The 22,323-nt window shown below is 43.2% G+C and overlaps 2 protein-coding genes and 1 long non-coding RNA gene across 3 annotated transcripts in view; 1 reads left to right on the plus strand and 2 right to left on the minus strand.

Moving 5' to 3' along the window:
* Positions 1-12,832, minus strand: part of trpc1 (transient receptor potential cation channel, subfamily C, member 1) — a 24,386-nt gene extending 11,554 nt beyond the window's left edge. The window contains exons 1-9 of the mRNA XM_034230660.1: positions 12,215-12,832; positions 11,334-11,488; positions 10,332-10,433; positions 10,048-10,250; positions 9,208-9,339; positions 8,848-9,043; positions 7,662-7,998; positions 3,205-3,344; positions 2,310-2,459 (exon numbers count right to left, since the gene is read on the minus strand). Coding sequence (XP_034086551.1) covers positions 2,310-2,459; positions 3,205-3,344; positions 7,662-7,998; positions 8,848-9,043; positions 9,208-9,339; positions 10,048-10,250; positions 10,332-10,433; positions 11,334-11,488; positions 12,215-12,380 — 1,581 coding nt within the window. The 5' untranslated portion in view covers positions 12,381-12,832. The remainder of the gene's footprint in view (positions 1-2,309; positions 2,460-3,204; positions 3,345-7,661; positions 7,999-8,847; positions 9,044-9,207; positions 9,340-10,047; positions 10,251-10,331; positions 10,434-11,333; positions 11,489-12,214) is intronic.
* Positions 12,833-14,116: 1,284 nt separating this feature from the next.
* chst2b (carbohydrate (N-acetylglucosamine-6-O) sulfotransferase 2b) lies at positions 14,117-17,558 on the plus strand. The gene is given in 15 exon segments (XM_034230653.1): positions 14,117-14,204; positions 15,356-15,492; positions 15,495-15,524; positions 15,526-15,597; positions 15,599-15,622; positions 15,624-15,659; positions 15,661-15,718; positions 15,721-15,978; positions 15,981-16,093; positions 16,095-16,133; positions 16,135-16,221; positions 16,223-16,291; positions 16,293-16,412; positions 16,414-16,563; positions 16,566-17,558. Coding segments are annotated over 15 exon segments (1,524 nt in total). The 3' UTR covers positions 16,809-17,558.
* A 188-nt stretch (positions 17,559-17,746) lies between these two features.
* Positions 17,747-20,407, minus strand: LOC117555727. The gene is made up of 2 exons (XR_004570442.1): positions 19,937-20,407; positions 17,747-19,849 (listed from the first exon to the last, which is right to left on the minus strand). It is a non-coding gene; the product is annotated as an uncharacterized LOC117555727 (long non-coding RNA).
* Between the last annotated feature and the right edge of the window lie 1,916 nt (positions 20,408-22,323).

A 22,323-nucleotide genomic window follows, 5' to 3' on the forward strand; every position in this document is an offset into this window, starting at 1 on the left:
ATGTTGAACCCAAATACCTGAACTTTCTACTTCTTACATGTTGAACCCAAATACCTGTACTTTCTACTTCTTACATGTTGAACCCAAATAACCTGGTACTTTCTACTTCTTACATGTTGAACTCAAATACCTGTACTTTCTACTTCTTACATGTTGAAACTCAAATACCTGTACTTTCTACTTCTTACATGTTGAACCCAAATACCTGTACTTCTACTTCTTACATGTTGAACACAAATACCTGTACTTTCTACTTCTTACATGTTAAACTCAAATACCTGTACTTTCTACTTCTTACATGTTGAACTCAAATACCTGTACTTTCTACTTCTTACATGTTGAACACATATACCTGTACTTTCTACTTCTTACATGTTGAACTCAAATACCTGTACTTTCTACTTCTTACATGTTGAACTCAAATACCTGTACTTTCTACTTCTTACATGTTGAACTCAAATACCTGTACTTTCTACTTCTTACATGTTAAACTCAAATACCTGTACTTTCTACTTCTTACATGTTAAACTCAAATACCTGTACTTTCTACTTCTTACATGTTGAACCCAAATACCTGAACTTTCTACTTCTTACATGTTGAACCCAAATACCTGTACTTTCTACTTCTTACATGTTGAACACAAATACCTGTACTTTCTACTTCTTACATGTTGAACTCAAATACCTGTACTTTCTACTTCTTACATGTTGAACACAAATACCTGTACTTTCTACTTCTTACATGTTGAACTCAAATACCTGTACTTTCTACTTCTTACATGTTGAACTCAAATACCTGTACTTTCTACTTCTTACATGTTGAACTCAAATACCTGTACTTTCTACTTCTTACATGTTGAACTCAAATACCTGTACTTTCTACTTCTTACATGTTGAACACAAATACCTGTACTTTCTACTTCTTACATATTGAACTCAAATACCTGTACTTTCTACTTCTTACATTTTGAACTCAAATACCTGTACTTTCTACTTCTTACATGTTGAACCCAAATACCTGTACTTTCTACTTCTTACATGTTGAACCCAAATACCTGTACTTTCTACTTCTCTCATTTCTAACTCAAATACCTGTACTTTCTACTTCTTACATGTTGAACTCAAATACCTGTACTTTCTACTTCTTACATGTTGAACTCAAATACCTGCACTTTCTACTTCTTACATGTTGAACCCAAATACCTGTACTTTCTACTTCTTACATGTTGAACCCAAATACCTGTACTTTCTACTTCTTACATGTTGAACCCAAATACCTGTACTTTCTACTTCTTACATGTTGAACCCAAATACCTGTACTTTCTACTTCTTACATGTTGAACCCAAATACCTGAACTTTCTACTTCTTACATGTTGAACACAAATACCTGTACTTTCTACTTCTTACATGTTAAACTCAAATACCTGTACTTTCTACTTCTTACATGTTGAACTCAAATACCTGTACTTTCTACTTCTTACATGTTGAACTCAAACACCTGTACTTTCTACTTCTTACATGTTGAACCCAAATACCTGTACTTTCTACTTCTTACATGTTGAACTCAAATACCTGTACTTTCGACTTCTTACATGTTGAACTCAAATACTTGTACTTTCTACTTCTTACATGTTGAACACAAATACCTGTACTTTCTACTTCTTACATGTTGAACACAAATACCTGTACTTTCTACTTCTTACATGTTGAACTCAAATACTTGTACTTTCTACTTCTCTCATTTCCCAAACAGCTGGTTCCTTTAGTCTGAATGTGTGTTTGGTGCGTGATCATTATTATTTAGAGTCATTGCGTGCCTATTGATTTGAACACGATCCGTGTATCCATCATTTCCTGGTCTTCTCTAAAGAAGAGGGACCAATGGAAACGTTGTCATGTTGCCGTTGTTCAGCATGGAAACGTTCATTAGCTAACAATGACATTATTGTTCTGTTAATATAAAGGGAGGTCAGGTACTCTTTAAAGCAGCTGCTAGTTATGGGTACTTTTTACTGAAGTACATTTCAAAGCCTCTTTACTTTCACTTGAGTAAAGAAGTTTAGTCAGTACTTCTACTTTTACCAGAGTATGTTTAAACACGAGTATCTGTACTTCTACTCGAGTAAAAGGATGTGTGTACTTATGCCATCTCTGGCTTTTCAAACACACCCCATGAATACATTATGGAAAAGGCATTGGAAGATGTCAACGCTCCCAAAGAATGTGGTCTTTGGCTGGTTACATGATCTCAAACCTGCACAAAATATTTAACAACTGTTTTTAGTGTGTGTCGCCACTGCTCTCCTACCTGTAGCGGCCCCAGGATGGAGCTGGTGGTGTACATGAAGAAGAGGCGCAGGTAACTGAGGATGTTGGCGAAGGCGAACAGGCCCTCTGCGACTAGGATGGGATGGAAGGCGTCCCAGTTCTTCCTCTCTGTGTCCTCCACGTTCTTGAACTGAAAAACAAGCAAACACATTCAGAAACACACACACACTTGAAAGCATTGAAGACAACTGATGTGATACTGTTGTGCTTAACTACATTGGGTGTGCTTAGAAATGAGCTAGGCCTAATGATTGCTTTGTGTTTGAATAGAAACTTCAGCAGTGTTATCAAAATGCTACTGTGTCTGTGAAGTAGTGATTTGGTTACATTTGCACAATCTGTTAACTAAATGGGAATAACCTTGAATAACATGATTGACAGTTAAACAGAAACAAATCAGACTGGTTCCCTAGAGAGACTAAATCTGAAAAATGCAACTGCAATTACAGAAATAACGCAACAATTTGGAAAAAATACGTATTCAGTGCTACTATTGATTGTATCCGTAAGGCTACGTCCAGACTACGGTTAGCCTAGCTTAGCACAAAGACTGGAAACAGATGGAAACAGCTAGCCTGAAGCTAACACTTTTTTTTTTCTTCAGTTCATTGTGTGTATTAAACAACTGAAATATGATTAATTAGTGTTAATAATGAGCATAGCCAGGCTAGCTGTTTCCCCCATCTTTGAGTCTAAGTGCTTGCTAGCTGTATATTTAAAGAGACGGACATGAGTTTGTTTACTATTTTCTCATCTAACGATTAAACATAAAAGCCATTAAAACATTATCATAGAGAAATGAATAGACGTTCTGAATCCAGTGTTTAATAGTGATCATCTTCTAGATCTAACATGTGTTTGTGACGTGCTTGTACCTTGCTATGAGCGACTATCTTCAGGGCAAAGGTGGCGAGGTAAAGGGAGTTCATCACGAAGCTCAGCTGGTTTCTAGACTCTTCCAGAAAGTCTTCCAGCCCTTGGTACCACAACCGCTTCACATCCGACCACACCATCCCTACGGGAGAGCAGACATTCCCCGTCATCGCACACACACACACATATGGGCTGGAAAAAAGGGCCTGTCATCACCCAACATTTTAACATGCTTCGACCATAAGTCATCTCACAGTGGGAAACAGGAATGCATGAGACGCAGACATTGTAAAAATGTGGGAATGTAATATGGGTGTCTGTCTGTGTCCGAGTGCATTTTCATAAATTCTTAATGTACAGTGGGGATAATGAAATTAGGACTCTAGCTGCAAGGCGAGGCATAGTGACACAATCTCTCTGCCATGGCATTTCCTGACTGATCTCTTATTGGTTTCCACAAAAGAAAAGGTGGGAGGGTTTTACACAAAAGTAGGTTTTGTTTCCGACCTTATTTTATTTTCTGTCCCTGAATACATTCCATTCATTTTGTCTGGTGAGTAGTACATCATGCATTTCACTGTGGAATGATTGGATTTGTACACACACACACACACACACACACACACACACACACACACACACAACACACACACACACACACACACACACACACACACACACACACACACACACACACACACACACACACACACACACACACACACAGCACACACCATACACACACACACACACACACACACACACACACACACCACACACACACACACACACCCCACACACACACACACACACACACACACACCACACCATGTATACATCACTTCAGGGGACATTACATTGACTTACATGCATTTCCTGGAGACTTATTCTAACCTTAACCATAACCAACACATGCCTAACCCTAACCCTTACCCTAATCCTAAACCTAACCAAGTCTTCAACCTAAAATGAATGATTCCCCTTATGGGGACCTCCATTTTGTCCCCATAAGGGAAAGCGAGTCCCCACACGTGACTGTGTAAACAGATTTAGGTCCCCACAAGTATGGTAATGCTAGACCACACACACACACACACACACACACACACACACACACACACACACACACACACACACACAACACACACACACACACACACACACACACACACACACACACACACACACACACACACACACACACACACACACACACACACACACACTAGGGCTGCTCAATTAATCGTATTTTAATCGCGATTACGATTATGGTTTGCAACGATTACGAAAACAACGTAATCGAAATAAAACGATTATTTTTTTATTATTACTTTTTTTTTTTATAATTTTTTTTTTTGGTTTTTCAGTTGAATTATATTTTAAGTTCAGGGTAATCAACTGTTAAAAAAAATGTCTCCAATAAATGGATGTTTTCAAAGTCAATGAATAATAGCATTTACTAATCGCAATTACAATTATTGACCCAAATAATCGAGATTATGATTTTTGCCATAATCGAGCAGCCCTAACACACACACACACACACACACACACACACACACACACACACACACACACACACACACACACACACAATAACACACAATAACACACTCTCAACCCGTCTGATGTTATAAACTACAGGCCTGTCTCTCTCCTCCCGTTCCTGTCTAAATCACTTGAACGCGCTGTCTTTAAACAACTCTCCTGTTATCTCAATCAGAACAACCTTCTGGATCCGCACCAGTCTGGTTTCAAGGCAGGTCACTCCACAGAAACTGCTCTCATTGCTGTCACGGAGGAACTGCACACTGCCAAAACTGCATCCCTCTCCTCTGTCATCATCCTGTTGGACCTGTCTGCTGCATTCGACACGGTGAATCATCAGATCCTCCTTCGCACTCTCCAAGAACTTGGAGTTTCAGGCTCTGCACTTTCCCTCCTCACCTCATACCTGAAAGACCGTACCTACAGGGTGACTTGGAGAGGGTCCGAGTCCGACCCTTGTCAATTAACTACGGGGGTCCCTCAGGGCTCTGTTCTTGGTCCCCTCCTCTTCTCCCTGTACACAAACTCACTCGGATCAGTCATTAGCCCGCATGGTTTTTCATACCACTGCTACGCTGACGACACCCAATTCATTCTGTCCTTTCCCCGCTCAGAGACCCAGGTCGTTGCACGCATCTCTGCTTGTCTAGCTGACATCTCTCAGTGGATGTCTGCTCATCACCTCAAGCTCAACCTTGACAAGACTGAACTGCTTTTTCTTCCGGGAAAAGATTGTCCCACTCTTGACCTGACAATCAACATCGGCCCCTCTGTTGTTTCCCCGACTCAGACTGCAAGGAATCTGGGTGTGACCCTAGATAACAACCTGTCCTTCACTGCAAACATCGCTGCTACAACCCATTGCTGCAGATACACGCTTTACAACATCAGGAGGATGCGTCCCCAGCTGACTCAGAAAGCGACGCAGGTTCTGGTCCAGGCTCTCGTCATCTCACGCCTAGACTACTGCAACTCCCTCCTGGCTGGTCTACCTGCATGTGCCATCCGACCTCTGCAGCTCATCCAGAATGCAGCGGCTCGTCTGGTCTTCAACCTTCCTAAATTCTCCCACACCACTCCGCTCCTCCGCTCCCTTCACTGGCTTCCGGTAACTGCTAGAATCCACTTCAAGACAATGGTACTTGCTTACCATGCTGCGAATGGATCTGGCCCTTCGTACATCCAGGACATGGTTAAACCGTACACCCCAGCGCGTGCACTACGCTCTGCATCAGCCAAACAACTCGCTGCACCCTCGCTGCGAGGGGGACCCAAGTTTCCATCAGCAGAAACACGTGGGTTTGCTATCCTGCCTCCAAGATGGTGGAATGAGCTCCCCATTGACATCAGGACAGCAGAAAGCCTGCACATCTGCAGACTGAAAACTCATCTCTTTCGACACCACCTCGAGCGATAGAATTACTAACAAAGAACTATTAACAGAGCACTTATATACTAATAAAGGATTGGCTTATCTAAAGCCAGTTGAGTAGCACTTGAAATGTTTGGCTCTATGAAACCTGATGTACTTATATGATTCTGTTTTCTTCAAGATTGTGTCTTCCTGGTCGAATGTACTTATTGTAAGTCGCTTTGGATAAAAGCGTCAGCTAAATGCAATGTAATGTAATGTAATAACACACAGCCCACACACAAACCCACAGTCTCAGCATCTGATTTCCCCATTAATGTGAGGCATCTGGCTTCGGGGAATAGTGGGAGAAAGATGAGAGTAAGCGGGAGGGGGGTTGGCGTGGGAGAAAGAGAGAACAATATGAAAATGGAGAGCTGCTGTGCGACTTGTCAGTGCCGTCTGTAGACGTGTGGCAGCTTTAATAGCTCCCTTTCACACCCTGGTAACATTTTCATTTGATTTGTAAATCATTAGAAGTCTCATTCTTGTTATTTAACCCCTCTCGGGTGTTTTTCAGATGCTGCAGAGAGCCTGAGGCGTTACATCTGCACCACTGCATCCCGTCGTTGCAGTGTAGCTGTTTTGCAATGAGGGGAAGATATTGCTATTTAAATTGATCTTTGATGTTGCTCCTTTGCCGTACTTAAGGCATATTTCCCCCTCTAGTGGGCTATTTTAGCCCATGGAAAAAGCCATTACACTGCTCTAATGACTCAGCTACTGATCTCACTCCTGCAATATACAGAATAAATTGCAAATTGCACCACCAACATCTTCACAGCATTGAATAATAGAAGTCAATGAATGCTTTTATAACCTCTCAGGTGCAGTTATTGGGATGATTTATCAACACAGCGACGATGAAACCAAGAACAATGAGATGTGATGCTTTGTGTTTGTGGAGAGGAGTAGGATGCTGCCGCCATGAAAGAGAAATCTGTGCTGAGAAGAGAGGGCCATTAGAGCGATTACATGATCATGCTAATGATTTCTTGGCAGAAGAGGAAGGTGGAGATGCTCTTCCCGAGGAGAGTCCATTTCTAACTGTCACTATCCAGCCTCAAATATTGTGTACATGTACATGTTTTTGCATGTGCCGAGTATAGTGATACCAGCACTCAGAGAGGACCACAGGGGAGATGGAAGAAGCTTTCCTTTTTCTATAGAGCTCAATTAGAAGAAGGACTGACAGATTAAATCCAGTCAGGCCCGGCTTCCTGTCGTTTAGTATAGAAACAGCTGTTTGTCATGTTTCGCCTAATAAGATTATAGATACAGGATGCTGGACTTTAGCCAGGCCATTACAGGAATCTCTCATGTTCACTACACCAAACACGGTTATTGTATTAAATCCCGGTGTGTAAGATTGAATTCTCGTGCTATTCATACTCCCATGGTGTCCATTATGAGATTATTCTATTATAGAAATAAGCCCGCTAAGCACTAAAATACACATTATGATTACAACATACATGATACGGGGAGTAAAACACTCACCTATGATCCAGAGGATGAGCAGGAAGTCTATCATCTCCAGCGCGGGGCCCATGGTGTTCTTTTTGCCCTCGTTGTAGACCAGCGAGTACAGGTTGAGCAGCAGCAGGAAGGAGAAGTACGAGGCGCTGTGGATGATGAACTTGACGAAGGGCGTGTGGATGATCTGTCCGACGCGAGAGCGCGGCACCAGAAGGTAGCAGACGGAGAGCAGAGGCCACAGCATGGCCACGCTCAGCACCGTGGCCATCTTCAGACACGTGTGTTTGCGCCGGTAACTCGCCGTCTCTCCAAACCAGACGGTGTTGAGGAACTGCTGACAGTTGGACTGAGCCACAAACTGAGAGAGAGAGAGAAGGTGTCAATGTGGGGAGATGAGGCGTGAAATATTACAGCTTTAAGAGGATTTAGTCGGCTAATTTCCAGGTTCATATATTAGTATTTAGGGAGAGAAACTTTGGGATTTTAGCCCTTGCAGACCGTTTACATGCACAAATATCCAGGAGAGGGAAAACCCCAATACGCACAATAGGGCTAAGGTCATATGAGCTCATGCTTTTCAACCCATCAACTTTAAGTTTTAACAAGGATTAAAACAGTCAATATTTCCGGGGTTTCCGGTGAAACCAGCGAATATCCAGATAATGGATTCTGATGCCAAGACTTCCTTTTTTTAATCCTGTTGCCTACAGATGATGATATCAGATGCAATAATGTAGATATGGTTCAACTAGAGACTTGCTGCCATTCAATTGTGTCTTGGGCTTTAAAGCTGCAGCCAGTTAGCTTAGCTTAGCGAAAGACAGGACAATAAACAGGGAGAACCGCAGTCTTGGCTCTCTCTGATGGTAACGTAATATGCCTTCCAGCATATTTTAAAACGAGTCTCATATACACATCTCTCCCTGTGATAAAAACCATAAAGAGAAAAACGTTTAGGTCGTAGTTCTTTCATCTTAAGAAGAACCTTAGAAATGTGTTTTCTTCAGTCGGGTACGAATGGTATGCCACTAGCTTTGCTGTGATAAATGAGTTTCTCACTGAGCTGTAAATCTCCCCCAAGCTTCAAACGTCCAACATCAGTCTGACTGTCTTTGCCTGAAGTCATTAATCCTGTCAAACTCATATATTTCCAAAGACAGGCTCGTGTGTGCTGGAACAGATGTTACGTCGACAGCACATGTCTAACCTCTTTCTGATTGTACTTGATGGCGAGCTTGAGTCGACTGAGGTTCATTCTCTCCTCCAGTAAGCCTCTCTTGTCGACCTGATCCTCGTTGGACGTGTGGTTGAGAATAACTTCCAGCTCTCGAGAATTTCGAGCCTGGGCCAGCAGATCCTTGGCGAACATCTTACACTGCTTCGCCAGTTCCTCATAATCATTCCTGGAGCAGCGAAAAAAACAGATACAATCAGAATATAAATCCTATCTGTATGCTATAAAAGAATGTCTTCATGTTTGCACGCATGTTTAAGAGGCAATTTTCTAGTCATTATGTGCAGGGAAATCAGATGCAACGTGCACTGACATGATGTACAGATCTCATACCTAAACTCCACTTCAACCAGGCTGAGCTCCCGGAGGTCTGCACTCAGCTCAAAGGCCCTGAGAATGGGGTCTTCTTCAGTCAGCATGATCAGAGAGGGGCTGGCCAGGCAGCGGTAGATGTCCAGCCGAAACCTGGCAAAAGTGGTGGTAAAAGGAAAGGGTGTGAGGAGAGAAACCGAAATCTAGACTTAATCATTCAACCATGTAGCTGTTCATTTGTACCGGCAGTGTTGTTTACCAAACCAAACTGCAGACCGATCATTTAGCTAACTGTGTGGGAAGCAGAGAGAACAAATCGCCATCAGCAGAATCTCCTCTGCAAGTCGTATTCTTCCCCAGAGGAAATACTGCTTCCCTGAAAATGACTGCTTGTATTGGTGTACTGTATATTCCAGCGTAAAAACGTTTGAAGTGATTAAATATAACATGATTACTCTCCACAGCTAGATTAAGTAAAGCCAGGCGATAACAGAGACCTTCAAGACTCCTCTGTGGGACAAAGGGAACACTGTAAGCTCTCATGGTACTGTAATAAAGATGAAAGCAGCATGCATACGAGTCAATGCGTATGACAGTAAATCATTCCTTTCCGTCTAGATGACATTCCCCAGCTGATGCTATCATCAACACAAGGTGCCGTGCTGTTAAAACCTTCCTGACAGACCAATTGAAACATTGCAGTTTTAGCCCGTACATGCCAGAGCAAGGGCCAAAACAAATCATTGCTTGAAATAACACAGGGATAATCTCAGAGACAAAAGTGATTTCTACCGAGTCCTTTGGTTCACCTATACTCTTATACAGTATGTTCTGCATGCTACAGCATCACAAGGCCCGTACCTGGAGTGTCGTAAGCTGTCCTTTTTGTTCTTAGCGTTGCAGAGCGTGCACTCGCAGCCGACAGCATGTGGCCGGGGAAGAGAGATGTCCTGTTTCAGCAGCATGGTCAGGATCTCGTAGTTGTTCCTGTGGGCCGCCAGGATGACCGGAGCCACGTCCATGGTGGTGGAGTATTCTGGGTTCTGAATCCGCTGCATCAGTTTCTAAATGAAGATAAGAAATACGTGGATGTAAAGCTGGATGAAAGTGCAGAAAAGAGAGGATTTATAAGCTGTAATGCTCACAGCAATGGAGGGCTTGGAGGATCTCCTGGGCCTGTGGTTGAGGAGGATGTCCACAGCTCCCACCACCTCAGAGTCTATGGCCACCAGCAGGGCATCTGTCGCCTGCACAGAAACAAAGAAGCCTTAAAGGTCCCCTATTATGCTGTTTTTCATCAATATATCACGGGTCTCAGATATTTACGAACATGTCTCTGAAGTGTTTGCCTCAAAACACCAAACAGATCATTGCAGCATTACCCAGAATCCCCTCTGTTTCAGCCCTGTTTCCAAAGTGCTGATTCTCTGTCTGTTACTTTAGATGAAAATAAGGAGCCCCTCCCCACGCCCCTCTGAGAGACATTTGGTTACAAAGAACTCAATGGTGCTCTAGGAGGAGATTCAGGTGATAAGGGGGGGGGGGGAGACATGAAGAAGAGGGGACACATGTTGATGTAGAAGAGACATGAAGAAGAGGGGACACATGTTGATGTAGAAGAGACATGCAGAAGAGGGGACACATGTTGATGTAGAAGAGACATGAAGAAGAGGGGACACATGTTGATGTAGAAGAGACATGAAGAAGAGGGGACACATGGTGATGTAGAGGAGACATGAAGAAGAGGGGACACATGGTGATGTAGAAGAGACATGAAGAAGAGGGGACACGTGTTGATGTGGAAGAGACATGAAGAAGAGGGGGGACATGTTGATGTAGAAGAGACATGAAGAAGAGGGGGGACATGTTGATGTAGAAGAGACATGAAGAAGAGGGGACACATGTTGATGTAGAAGAGACATGAAGAAGAGGGGACACATGTTGATGTAGAAGAGACATGAAGAAGAGGGGACACATGTTGATGTAGAAGAGACATGAAGAAGAGGGGACACCTGTTGATGTGGAAGATACATGAAAAAGTGGATTTTGCGTAATAGGTGACTAATCTAAATAAATAAAAACACAGCAACCGTAAAAAGTGATTTTTTTTGTGTGCATGCATTGTTGTTTCTTGACTGTGTGTTTACCTGGCAGCCATGTTCCAGGAGGAGCTGCAGGATGTCTAGATTCTCGTTCTCGATGGTGATGGTGATGACATCTCGGCCCAGGACGTCCACGCAGTTCAGGTTGAGCTCGCCGTGCCGGTTCTCCTCCAGCAGCTTCTTCACCATGTAGTAGTCGCCTGAGAGACCCGGTGGAGACAAAGCACCGTGAAAGAGGGGAATGCACTTATGACCAAAGTCAAATCCATACAATCTGTGAAGTATTATGTGCCCTATGGCAGCAAACACACAGCTTCTGTCATAAGGCTCACGCAGCAGGCTCAGCTCCAGCAGGAAGCTCATGTGTAACAATAACATCTCCCTCAAAGGACACTTTCTGTTGCTGAGCCATGTTTAGAGAGGCTTTATATGGTCACAGGGGCCTGGAAGCTAACCCTGCCTGTGCAATGTTCCCAACTTATCAATGAAATATTCTCCTCCCATCTCATGAGAATGCACATAGCTCAAATGTAGTGTATTTGCATTAATTCTCCCTCTTAGGAGCTGTGAAAACATAGCAAACCATGTGGAGGAACTAAGCTAAAAGCAGCTAAATATATCCTAAACCCAGTGGGCACACTTCCACAGTGGGCAGCATGTAGGCAGCTGTGAGAGGCATTCACTGAGAAAAATTAGGTTTGCTGCGTGCATCAATGACCCTGCAGGAAAATCTGTTAGTCATGATGTACTCCACCTGCCAGCTGATAGCACATTTTATTCTTTAATTGTCTTATTTAATCATTTTTGCTATAGCCCACAACACAGAAAATCACTGAATTCCAACACTAACATGCATTTAGACTCATAATTAACGCACAAAATGGAATTTGCCTTTTTGGGGGGGAAATAAGCAAATATCAACAGACCTTTCTCGCATGCCAGCAGGAAGAGCTTCTCATCCAGCGTAGTTTCCTCCTTCACCTCTCTCACGTCTTTCAAGGCCAGAAATTTATCCGGAGAGGAAGTGTCCGTGCCCTGGTACAGAGCTGCCATTACGACGGAGAGCGAGTACGGGCAAACACTGATGTGCATCCCACTAGAAACCAGCGACCATTACACAAGAAAGCCTGTCATAAGGGCTGACATGAGAGCAGTGTTGTTGCGCAGCAGAGCCTTTAACGCGTCGTCATGAGGCAAAATGGATTTCATCAAGTGTTGTTGTTTCCTTCGCATCTCTGCTGATTGCTTTATCACTGCGCTGGGTTAAAACGTCACCTCCTTCAGTCGTTGTGTCTTCAAACTGCGGGATTATACATGCAAGTGGTCGGATAAAAGCTCACAGTCCTCTCCCATGGGCTGTGTTTACATGCACCATCTTCTGGCATCGCAGAATCCTGGAGATCTTTGTGGTCCTGATGCTACTGCTCAGGCTGCTACTGCGCATGTTCCCTCCTCCACCTGCTCTTTCATTTCGCAGGCGCAAAGCTGCTGTGCCTCAGAATTACGTAAAAGGGCACTTGAGTGCAGCCTTGTACTGACTATCAGTGTGTGTGTGTGTGTGTGTGTGGTGTGTGTGTGTGTGTGTGTGTGTGTGTGTGTGTGTATGTATCTGTGTGTGTGTGTATGCAGAGATACTGTTCTTCACATACTGCCAAAATACGTTGTGCACATTATTGCACGTTAAACAGAATACATGCAGATAAGCATTCATGTGAACATGTCCTTAAAATTGATGTGTTCGGACATGCATGGGTGAAATTGACTGCATATGGAAAATGGAAAGAGTGGGAGACACGCAGCTTTGCACAGAAACCTAGAACACCCTAAAACGCCTTAAAAAGCTCGCATATTTCACTCACTCTGATGCCGTCTGTGGCAATGCTGTGTCCTCTTCCATTACACCTGAAAAAGCCAACACAGAATATTATAAATGAAGTCTGAGCGTTGCAAGAAAAGCTCAGACATTGCATGTGAAAAAAAGCCATTTTATTTTTGCAGCCTCCCAAAAACGCGTTAATCGAACTGAAATTAATAAGTAAGCAAAAAAAGAACATTATGTTCAATAGGATTCATGCTTTTCTTTTTAGCTTTTAATAAAGTAAAGTACTCAATTAACCTAATAAGTTACTACAGTTAATTACAGAAACTGCTATTCAATATTCTCTAAGTGCTTTCATTTGATTACTTCCCACTGACCAATATAGGCCTACATAATTAACCGTAGTTTAGTAAACCTCAATGTTAATGGATTGATCCTTAACATTAATTATATAATTGGAAATGTGAGAAACTTGCTGTTATGTCATCATTATTATTTGTTATGCCTGATGAGAGTCTGTTTTCAGTCTGAAATCTGTTTCTTTGTCTTGTTTGGAAACACGACTGTCCAGCAGAGGGCAGTGTGCACAAAGGATTAATAGCCTATATGCATTGTATGAGTACAGTATGAGTACATATGGGGTGGAAAGATCACACAGAGCATTACGAGCAGTCATTCATTGCATACAGTAAAAATAATCCAACGTATATATAAATATATACTCTTTTTAAAAGCACTTACACACAGAGCGTTACATGATCTGTAGCAGATGTTCTAAGAGAAACAGTGAGGGCGTACTGTCGACATTTTGTAAACAGACCTATTATTGCGAAACAGTGAAAGAAAGGTTCCAAGTTGTATCAAAGAAGTTGAATAGAATTAAAAAACATGACCAAAAAAATTGCAATTTGGATAACACACTCCTATTGATTTCTCTTCACGGGGTCAAAGGGCCCCTGTTTTGGGATCCCAAGCCTCTCAGGAAGGATGATTTTCCAATCTGCAGAGCATGCGGTCTCCTCTGTTCAAACACAGCCTTGCAGCTCCTCGGGAACGGCTGTCAGATGTCACACTGGAGCTGATTCCACTTGAGAGAGGTGCCACTCACATCCCTGCTGCACACTGTCTCAATACATGGAGAAAAACACAGTAACAGGAAGCTATTTTGCAAGTCATGTGTGTATGGTATACCTTTAATTAACCATTTCGAATACATATGGTTAGTTTGTCCTGAAAAGAAAGATGTTTATTAGTTGATTATGCCTTTCAGGGTTGAGGTTATACATGCATTATTACACAAGGATATCAAACGAACCAAACATATTAAAAAAGGGCTTTGACGTCTTAGGCTAATATGACGTATATATGAAAAACAAATGGCACAATGGCACAGAGCCAGATGATTGTAAACAAAAGAAAATAGGGGTGTGTGGGTTGTGTGAACATGAAATCCTGAACACTTGCACCTGGAATAGTGTTTTAAATATTGGGGTGGATTGTGGTTACTAGGACGCAGATAGAGATGAAGGCCTCTCTGAAACATAACAACAGCATCACTCCCCACAGTCTACCATTGCTGCGATCTGTGGGAGCCAGAGAGGAGCCCTGCAGAGTGACAGGCGTGCAGCACAGCCAATGGAGAGGCTCGCTGACGCACGACGCGGACCAATCCAGTGCCTCTGTGGGCGGGGATTCCTCCGTGCATTCTGATTGAATCGGTCCAGTTTGTATTAGTTGGACGAGCAAGGAAGGGGGAGCAGGAAGAAACGAGGGAGGGGGTTACCCTTTCAATAAACTGTGTGGAGATACCGCCCGGGCGTTGCTCTGTTTTCCCAGATGCGGAGTGATTTGAGAGAAAGCAGGGCGCGCCAAATCGTGACGTCTTATTGTCTGAGATGTCTGGATCTTCCCAGGCTGCCTGTACGAGGATGCATCGGATGAGAAGTGCGCAGGGATGCCTCCGTTGAACATGCACAAACAGGGCGTCTGTTACCATGTTGCTATGATGAAGGCTCCTTCCTTTTTGTTGTGATCCGCGCACCGCTCTGTGGACACAAAACGCTCCTTTCGTCCGTTCCCATGAAGAGCATTGCGCACTGCAGTGAAAACAGGATATCGTGTTGTGGATTTTGAATTGGCTGGTGAGTATTATACCTAATGAGCTGCTACTCATCTGGGTATCAATCCCCCCCCAGTATAAGCTGGTGCATCCTGCAAGAGCGTGTTGCTACACGTTCAATGTGAGCAGCTTTGTCCAGTGGTGAGAGCCACTCTCCAAAGGGAACAGATGAGAGGCCAAACCAATACCATCCACCACTGAAGTTGACAGCGCCTTGGGAGAAGGATGCTGGCTTTGGGAGGAAGCTTAAAACCTACAGGAATCATACACCAAGATAATAGCACAGCCTGGGCTCGTGAATGAAAGTCCTCCGCAGGAAGAGGATTGTGTTATTCATGGCCTACTTCTTACTGCTGGTCCTCACGATGCTTTAACTTGGCTAATTATAAATGGACCTAAGGAGCCTCAGCAGTGTAACCATCAGATGAGGAGCAACCACTTATCAGGGCAGATCTGACATTCGCTTCTGTACAGGCCCCTCTCTGGCTAAAAAGAGCAGCTCATCTACGTGCTGACCACCTGGAGGTCGGGGTCCTCCTTTTTCGGGGAGCTTTTCAACCAAAAACCCAGAAGTGTTCTTCTTGTACGAGCCATGTGGCACATCTGGCAGAAACTGTACCCTGGCGACGCGGTGTCTTTTACAGGGAGCAGCCAGGGAACATGCTGAGCTCCTGTGTACCGCTGCGACCTGTCTGTTTTCCAACTTTACAACAGCCCCGGGGGCAAGAATTTTACCTCCCTGGGGCTGTTTGGGCCACCCTCAATAAAGTGGTGTGCTCCTACCCCCTCTGCTCAGCCTACAGGAAAGAGGTGGTGGGGATGGTGGACGATAAGTTGTGTAAAAAGTGCACCCCTCAAAGCCTTAGACTTGTTGGAGGAGGAGTGCCTCAAATATAGCACCATAGTCCATTAAAGGGGTACGCATTTTGGACGTTAACGTGCTGGCCCCCCTCATGGAGGACCCATCGTTGGATTTGAAGGTGATACACCTGGTCAGCAGACCCGCGGGCCGTGGCTAACTCCAGGATCAAATCCAGACACGGCCTGATAAGGGAGAATTTACAAGGTGGTGGTGCGCAGCAGGGATCCTAAACTTCGCCGATCCCTTTCGTGGATCCGGTCACAAAGCCACAAGAAGGACGGCGCGGACTACCACTCCATCGGAGCCATGGAGGTGATCTGCGACCCGCACCTCCAGGACTTTGAGGACTGCCTTAAACCCGCCCAGCTGGCTGAAGGGGAAATACATGGCGGTGAGGTACGAGGACCTGGTGGAGAACCCCGTAAAGACCCTGAAGAACATCTACCACTTCGCCAACCTCACCGCCAACCACGACACATCGAGACGTTTGCCCTGAACATGACCAGCGGCTCCAGCTCCTCTTCCATAGCCCTCATCGTCTCGTCCAGGAACGCCACACAAGCTGCTAGTGCATGGAGAACAGTGCTGAGCATTCAACAGATCAAACAAGTGGAGGACTACTGCCACCACGCCATGTCTGTTCTGGGCTACGAGAGAGTCAGAACAGCCGGGGAGGCCAAGGACTTGAGCAAACCACTACTGACACACTCCAAACTGTGAAATCGCCACCAAAGACCTTTAATTTAATGTTGCATCGAGTGCCGTTTCTTCTTCTTATCGTGGAATTAAAAAGCTTTACTTTGAATCACTGTTGGAGGAGCTCCACTGGCCTCACTGGGAATGTATCATGTTTCTCTCCGTTGACTCGCAGTGGTGTTTGAAGGGACCACTTTCTTTTATACTGGAATATTGGATGTGTTTGACAATGCAAAGGCCGTTTGATCAAGGATTTTAATAGTGAAGCTGCAAGGAAAAGGAAAAAAGAACAACTGTATACTTCATGTATCTTGTTATGATGACATTTCAAAGTGGGGTTATTTTTTTGAATGTTCCAACCTTACAAAAAAAAACTGTTTTTTCAGTCTCCATACTGTCTGTGAAAGTGAAAATAGTTGATGAAAGAACAAAAAAACAAAACAAAGAACTGAGAAAAAGCCCATTGCTGATGTGTTTGTAAGACCTGGTTTAAGTCCGAGACAATCAATTGGTTTGTTGATGTGCCATAGGTAGAGGTGTGATGACTAGGCTACACCGGTAGCAGCGTTTAGTGCTACGTCTAGATTTCTAAAAGATATGTTTTGATTTCTCACTAAATCCTCATAGGATGATATCATGCACTGTGTCATGGCTCTGGAGGGGGAGTCTCTCTGTGTCAGTGTAAGCAGTCTGTTCTACCATTTCAAATGCTTGCTCTTATAAAAACACATGGTCTGGGAATATTGCATTGAGTAAAGTTCACAATTAACAAGACGGTTTTTACGCTTTTGTGTCGAAGAGAACCCACACTGCTGTGCATGTAAATCATGATACAAAATATACAAAAACGGTGGTTCTCAAAGTACGGTGCATGAGGAACAGTTACACATTTAAAGGGGCGCTATTACACAGATTTTCAGGGTCATAGTTGTGTTTTAGTGGCTCGACTGTGACATTTTGACTTGCTTTAATGCTCAAAAAGCTCTTTATTTGTCTCATTTACATACACAAAAAACACACTACAGGGAAAGGGAAAACCACCAAAAGCATAATACTGGATGTAATCAATACTGTTGTTAACAAGATATGCTATTAACATATATTTTAATAACAAAGATTTTTCCTTTTTCCAGTGCCTTTCCTCACCATTTGAGAACCATAGTGCAGGAGTAATGTCACACATGTGTTGCTATTAGCCTACATAACTTAAAGGCCCCCTGTGAAGTTTTACTGTAAACACATTTTCTACCATCAGCGTTTCTCACCCACAAAAATGTGTGTATTCTGGAGGTCTAAGCGATAGGTGTTTAATTCATATTTTACTGGTTTAAGTCGATGTTTCATTTCTAGCAGTCTGCATTTGCTGATGCCTTTCTTGTGATTAACAGCTGCTTTCACTTCAGTAGAAAGGCTCATAGCACGCATAAGCATTTGTGAGAACGAAAACAAACAAAGGAACCAAAACAATGTTCCTCTTTAATGATTCTAGTGGTCAAAAACTCCACAGGGTGCCTTTAAGTACGTGTCGTAAAGTGTGCTTCCTAATAATTAGAAATACTGTATTCATTATTCACTCTGACAAATCGGCTCAAAAAGGGAAATACACTTTTATCAAATGACTTGAATGCAAAGGTAAAAGTCTAACAAAGCTGAATTTCCACCACCTACTCAATCCAGATTTCAATGCGAGCGCTGAGATTTACAGATTTGATCTCGCTTCAGTAAAACAGCTCAGTAACATTCGGTTTTGCAATACTCAAAGTGCCCAAAAATGATTTATGAAAAGCTCAGAACTATTGCAAGCCCTCGTTTCTCCGCTGGGCGCTGACACTGCACTTGATTTTTAAAATGTCAAATTTGTATGTTTCGATATTTAGATCATCACCGACAGAATGTGTTATTGTGCATTGCGTTGGGATGATCAGGTAATAGATCAAAAACACAGCAAAACTAGTCAAATTAGACGAGAAATCTAAGAGGACCGGCTCCTTTAAGGATGTAAATTGAGGGTGCTTCGCTCTTATAATCAAGTAGAAAACGAAGGACACTGCATGTATTTTTCTTGCAGCCATTGAGGGAGTGAAACGGAGCAGCATTCCAACGATTGCAGCCATGCATTCACATCACAACATAGACAGTGCCTCAGTTAAAGTTCAAGGACAATGGCGTTATTATTAATGCGAGGGAAACAGTTTGCATATTCACACACAGATTGATTTGTGCTTTACACAACACACCCCGCCTCACACAAAGGGGGGGCGGGGGGTGGTAGCCCCAGAGATTTATAATGACTCACTGAGGAAGCAGCAAAGAGCAATCTATAAAGAAGTCAGAGAAAATGCTCACATGTTTAATCGGCTTCTTTGCCAAATGCTGTTAATACACTCTGGAGGTCTTCTAGCCCATGATAAGCAAGTGGTGATAAATAAACATTTTGAATCAGTTAAAGGATTGTAGCGGAAAACAGTGCAATACAAGTTTAATAAGGAGTTAGGGAGGTTGGCACGCAAATACCATTTCTGCTTATTAAGGGAAATACAGTGGCTTTCAATCACAGCAGATATTCATAAGTAATTGTCCCCAAAAAGCCAGAAGCAAAGACCTAACTGTAAAGCTTCGAGCTGCTGTACTGGAATTTAAAGTGTGTTTTCTGTGTGAAAAGTAGACCGAGCGAGCACACACTTAAAAAGCAGGATCTATTAAATTCCTTAACTGGAGCCAAAGCAGTGCAGCAGGAAGTCATTTCTCCCCGAGTGTGTCTTTGCATGCGCGTCAGAACAAGAGGAGTGCATGACCTTTTTTTCGGGAGGCTACTGACTCCCGATTGGCTCCTCTCAGATGACCCCACTCATGGACATTTCCTCAGGGCAGGTATAGGATTGGAGGTGAATCCTGCAGCTTCAGGTGATAGCAGGAGGATCGGTGCCGAGTCCCAGATCTCCCTCCAGCAGGTCTTCTTGGTGAGCTGATCCACAATCACCTCCTTCAGATCCGAACCCCTCCTCCGTTTTCTCCAAATCGAACGTAGAGTCGTCGGGATCTGCCTCACACACCTGCTCTTCGTCCTGAATGGTACGTAGAAAATCATGCATTTTATTTTCCCTGTTCTGAGGATATTTGAAGAATGTAAAAAAACTCAAGATGTGTCTTACCTCCTGGACATGGGGGCAGCTGAAGAGTCTGGCAAAAAGCCCACAGCACTGTGGCAGTGTGTCGGTGAGGGGGGGGCCGCAGTGTGTCAGCAAGGGTTTAAGAAATCTGTGACCTTGTTAAGGCTTGTTGGCAAAGGTGTGTTAGAGTCAATGAGTGTGAACAGGAGAGGGAGAAAGTGTTTCCAAACCAGAGCTGAGGCAAAAGGGTTCTAACAGTAGTAATGTAAGTTAAACCAGAGCTCACCCGGGGAGAATTCAGTGAGATCTTATGTGAAAAATTGTGTATTTAGAGAGTTCGTAAAGGGTCAGAAGATCAATGTGTGACGTCTTAGTTGTATTAGGGGCCTATGACGCTATTCTCAGGTTCATATCAGTGTGTAGTGTCTCTACTTTAAAGAGTCCCTCTCCTGCTGATGTTCAGGTGTATATCAGTATGTAGTGTCTCTACTTTAAAGAGTCCTCTCTCCTGCTGATGTTCAGGTGTATATCAGTATGTAGTGTCTCTACTTTAAAGAGTCCTCTCCTGCTGATGTTCAGGTGTATATCAGTATGTAGTGTCTCTACTTTAAAGAGTCTCTCCTGCTGATGTTCAGGTGTATATCAGTATGTAGTGTCTCTACTTTTAAAGAGTCCTCTCCTGCTGTGTTTTAGTGTGTATATCAGTATGTAGTGTCTCTACTTTAAAGAGTCCTCTCCTGCTGATGTTCAGGTGTATATCAGTGTGTAGTGTCTCTACTTTAAAGAGTCCTCTCCTGCTGATGTTCAGGTGTATATCAGTATGTAGTGTCTCTACTTTAACGGTCCTCTCCTGCTGATGTTAAGGTGTATATCAGTATGTAGTGTCTCTACTTTAAAGAGTCCTCTCCTGCTGATGTTAAGGTGTATATCAGTATGTAGTGTCTCTACTTTAAAGAGTCCTCTCCTGCTGATGTTCAGGTGTATATCAGTATGTAGTGTCTCTACTTTAAAGAGTCCTCTCCTGCTGATGTTCAGGTGTATATCAGTATGTAGTGTCTCTACTTTAAAGAGTCCTCTCCTGCTGATGTTCAGGTGTATGTCAGTATGTAGTGTCTCTACTTTAAAGAGTCCTCTCCTGCTGATGTTCAGGTGTATATCAGTATGTAGTGTCTCTACTTTAAAGAGTCCTCTCCTGCTGATGTTCAGGTGTATATCAGTATGTAGTGACTGTACTTTAAAGAGTCCTCTCCTGCTGATGTTCAGGTGTATATCAGTATAGTGTCTCTACTTTAAAGAGTCCTCTCCTGCTGATGTTCAGGTGTATATCAGTATGTCGTGTCTCTACTTTAAAGAGTCCTCTCCTGCTGATGTTCAGGTGTATATCAGTATGTATTGTCTCTACTTTAAAGAGTCCTCTCCTGCTGATGTTCAGCTGTATATCAGTATGTAGTGTCTGTACTTTAAAGAGTCCTCTCCTGCTGATGTTCAGGTGTATATCAGTATGTAGTGTGTCTACTTTAAAGAGTCCTCTCCTGCTGATGTTCAGCTGTATATCAGTATGTAGTGTCTCTACTTTAAAGAGTCCTCTCCTGCTGATGTTCAGGTGTATATCAGTATGTAGTGTGTCTACTTTAAAGAGTCCTCTCCTGCTGATGTTCAGGTGTATATCAGTATGTCGTGTCTCTACTTTAAAGAGTCCTCTCCTGCTGATGTTCAGGTGTATATCAGTATGTAGTGTCTCTACTTTAAAGAGTCCTCTCCTGCTGATGTTCAGGTGTATATCAGTATGTAGTGTCTCTACTTTAAAGAGTCCTCTCCTGTTGATGTTCAGCTGTATATCAGTATGTAGTGTCTCTACTTTAAAGAGTCCTCTCCTGCTGATGTTCAGCTGTATATCAGTATAGTGTCTCTACTTTAAAGAGTCCTCTCCTGCTGATGTTCAGGTGTATATCAGTATGTCGTGTCTCTACTTTAAAGAGTCCTCTCCTGCTGATGTTCAGGTGTATATCAGTATGTATTGTCTCTACTTTAAAGAGTCCTCTCCTGCTGATGTTCAGCTGTATATCAGTATGTAGTGTCTCTACTTTAAAGAGTCCTCTCCTGCTGATGTTCAGGTGTATATCAGTATGTAGTGTCTCTACTTTAAAGAGTCCTCTCCTGCTGATGTTCAGCTGTATATCAGTATGTAGTGTGTCTACTTTAAAGAGTCCTCTCCTGCTGATGTTCAGGTGTATATCAGTATGTAGTGTGTCTACTTTAAAGAGTCCTCTCCTGCTGATGTTCAGGTGTATATCAGTATGTAGTGTCTCTACTTTAAGAGTCCTCTCCTGCTGATGTTCAGGTGTATATCAGTATGTATGTCTCTACTTTAAAGAGTCCTCTCCTGCTGATGTTCAGGTGTATCAGTATGTAGTGTCTCTACTTTAAAG

The sequence above is a fragment of the Gymnodraco acuticeps genome, unplaced genomic scaffold, assembly GCF_902827175.1.
Source record: "Gymnodraco acuticeps unplaced genomic scaffold, fGymAcu1.1, whole genome shotgun sequence".
NCBI classification, from domain to species: Eukaryota; Metazoa; Chordata; class Actinopteri; order Perciformes; family Bathydraconidae; genus Gymnodraco; species Gymnodraco acuticeps.